This window comes from Punica granatum, chromosome 7 (assembly GCF_007655135.1).
Source record: "Punica granatum isolate Tunisia-2019 chromosome 7, ASM765513v2, whole genome shotgun sequence".
Classification (NCBI taxonomy): domain Eukaryota; kingdom Viridiplantae; phylum Streptophyta; class Magnoliopsida; order Myrtales; family Lythraceae; genus Punica; species Punica granatum.
In genome coordinates, this window is record NC_045133.1 from 5,925,029 (window position 1) to 5,928,104 (window position 3,076).

The 3,076-nt window shown below is 43.5% G+C and overlaps 1 protein-coding gene across 1 annotated transcript; it reads left to right on the top strand.

Annotated features, from left to right (window-relative positions):
- Positions 1-1,328: 1,328 nt before the first annotated feature.
- On the top strand, positions 1,329-2,870 carry LOC116213728. The gene has a single exon (XM_031548770.1). It carries the CDS (start codon positions 1,329-1,331, stop codon positions 2,868-2,870), a length of 1,542 nt encoding a protein of 513 aa, XP_031404630.1.
- Positions 2,871-3,076: the final 206 nt, after the last annotated feature.

A 3,076-nucleotide genomic window follows, 5' to 3' on the forward strand; every position in this document is an offset into this window, starting at 1 on the left:
AAAAAATCGTCAAAGCAGTCACCGTCGAATGTTGTTTCTGCCAGCCAGAAGCTTTTCAATAATCGGCATTGAGCTGACCATATACAGTTGACTATGCTAGTTCCTCGAAAAATAAGATAGTTCGACGATTGTACTTGTCCGTTTATGCCATAAGAAGTTTATTTGGAAACACTGCCATGCTCAATATTGACTAAGTATACATTTCGACATGAGATGTTGATGCTTTTCAAGATCAACATAACATATGTCATTTGGAGCACTCTACTATTTAAGATTTTCTTTTAGAAAAGGAAATTTTTATCTTTCTTCATTTACCGTTTCATAGTAGTGCAAACCTGCGAAGTATTACTTAGAAATTTCTGTATCTAATGCCACGTTTAATTTAATTTGGTGAACAACATCAAAGGGAGGTAATGTCATGCCACTGCTTTACGGATTCATGTTACCATTACTACATGACCGATAAGGTTCAATGGCCCACGAGGAACTAGATCAGTATCTGATGGAGAAAACGAGAAGACCATATGATGGTTCTAGAATATAATTAAAGGCTGTTAGATTGAAACCGAAGAGTCATTTCATGCTTAGTTTTCTGAGTTGTTTCTGCACTAAATATGGTCAAATAAGATGTCATTGGAAAGCCCTAGAAGTCTAGTTTCCAATGAATCAAACTGTTCGTAATTTGGAATTGTCTAGGAAAAGTTATTGTCATTTTCGTGAGTTGTGTCCAGAAAAATCTGAGAAGATAGAATTAGAGTTAATGGAGTGTCTTGGGAAGCTAAAAAGTCCTTGTGTCCTTGTTTCTATAAATAGGATGATCGTGTAAAGATATGGGCAAGTCATCTTTGAAGTAATCAATTTATATTCTAGAGTAACTCATTCTTTGAGTTGTTCTTCTCTGACTTCGAATAACTTAGGTGGATTCCTAAGTTCTTCGGGTCGTTCGCTCATTGTTTTGGGGGCTTAATCCTCTCTTATCTCCTTACCGCCATCAGATTGGTATCAGAGCCACGGTTCTTTCCATGACGAACCGTCGACGTAGAGTACCTGACGTCAACGTGGCTCTCAGGGAGCGTGACCTTCGTGATGTCGAGATGGATGAGCTGAGGAGGCAAGTGTAACAACTCCAACAGCAACTTGAGCGTCTCCAAGCTAGAAACCGTGACGAGACACGTCATGGTTTGGATGTTGGCGAGGTTGGGGAGGTTAACCCTTTCCATGACAAATATTCTGATTCGTCCACCGAAAGGGCTTCTTCTCGACTTGGCCGGAGGAATCGTTTTGAGGATTATGGCGTCAAAGTCGACATTCCCGACTTTGAAGGTCAAATGCACCCAGAATATTTCATTGATTGGTTGGCTACCGTTGAACGAGTCTTCGACTTCAAGAACATTTTCGAAGAAAAGAAGGTGAAGTTAGTCGCCATCAAATTGAAAAAACATGCTTCAATTTGGTGGGAGAACTTGAAGAGGCGTCGAGAACGTGAAGGAAAACGGAGGATTGTGACGTGGAAAAAGATGAAACCGGAGCTCAAGAAGAAATTTCTTCCCGTAAGCTACAAGCAAGATATTTTCTCTCGGCTCTACAACTTCAAGCAAGAGGAGTTGACCGTAGAGGAATACACCGCGGAGTTTGAGCATCTCATGATGAAGTGCGATCTCGTGAAGCCCGAGGAACAAACCATTGCTCGGTACCTTGGCGGTCTTCGATCCGAGATTCGTAACGTGGTCCAATTGCAACCTTATTGGACTTTCGAGGATGTTTGCAAGCTGGCCGTTCGTGTGGAGAAGCAATCTAAGGAGAAGAGTACTCATAAGACCTTGGGAAGAGACAGGGTCTCTAACTGGGGGAGTGCTCCGACTCCGAAGTCATCATCGACTGGTAAGGCTTCTTCTTCCAAGGCTATACCCGCACAAGGTGGCACTTCTCGCAACACTTCAAGCACGATATCAAAACAATGCTTTAAGTGTCGAGGATTTGGTCACATCGCTTCCGAGTGCCCGAATCAGAAGATCATTTCCTTAGTGGAGGAAGCTAATGATGAGCCGGTGTACGACACTTACGACGACGAGGAGAATGAGGTTGAGCAAGAAGAGGTCACTTATGGTGATCAAGGGAAGGCTCTCGTCGTTCAACGCATCTTGAAGTCCGCACATGTTGAGGATGATAAGTGGTTGCAGCATAACATCTTCCACACCCAATGCACTTCCCATGGCAAAGTGTGCACGGTCATTATCGATAGTGGGAGTTGTGAGAATGTCATTTCCACTACCATGGTGGAAAAGTTGCACCTCAAGGTGGAGCCTCATCCGGATCCGTACAAGCTCTCTTGGCTCAAGAAAGATAACGACGTTCATGTCAATAAACGTTGCTTGGTGCAATTCTCTATTGGCACGCATTATAAGGATGAGATTATGTGCGATGTGGTTCCCATGAATGCGTGTCATTTACTTCTTGGACAGCCGTGGTTATATGATCGAAGGGTGATTTATGATGGCTTTAAGAACACCTACTCCTTTGTTAAGGAAGGTGTCAAGATTATTCTAGCACCTTGTAGAATGGAGGACAAGTCTAAGGCCGTCACAGGAGAAGGAAGTTCTTATCTTTCCAAATCTCAATTTCTCCAAGTCTTGGATCGTTCTTCGAAGGCTTCTGCACTCATGCTCTTGGAGGAGAATGAAGAACTAGGGGATATTCCACCCGTAGTGAAGTCTTTGCTTGAAAAATTTCGAAATGTGGTGCCCGATGAGATTCCGTCGGGACTTCCTCCCATGCGGGATATCCAACATCATATTGATTTGGTGCCCGGGGCTGCTATCCCAAGTAAGGCAGCATATCGAATGAGTCCAAAGGAACATGAGGAGCTTTAACGCCAAGTCGACGAACTTTTGCATAAGGGGTTGATTCGGGAAAGTTTGAGCTTTTGTGCGGTTCTCGCTCTTCTCGTGCCAAAGAAGGATGGATCTTGAAGGATGTGCATTGATAGTCAGGCTGTGAATAAGATCACCATCAAGTATCGCTTTCCAATGCCGCGACTTGATGATTTGCTTGATCAACTTCATGGAGCTTCGGTCTT

Coding starts and splice junctions, on each gene's coding strand:
- LOC116213728 (XM_031548770.1), top strand. CDS start 1,329: ATGCACCCAGAATATTTCATTGATTGGTTGGCTACCGTTGAACGAGTC.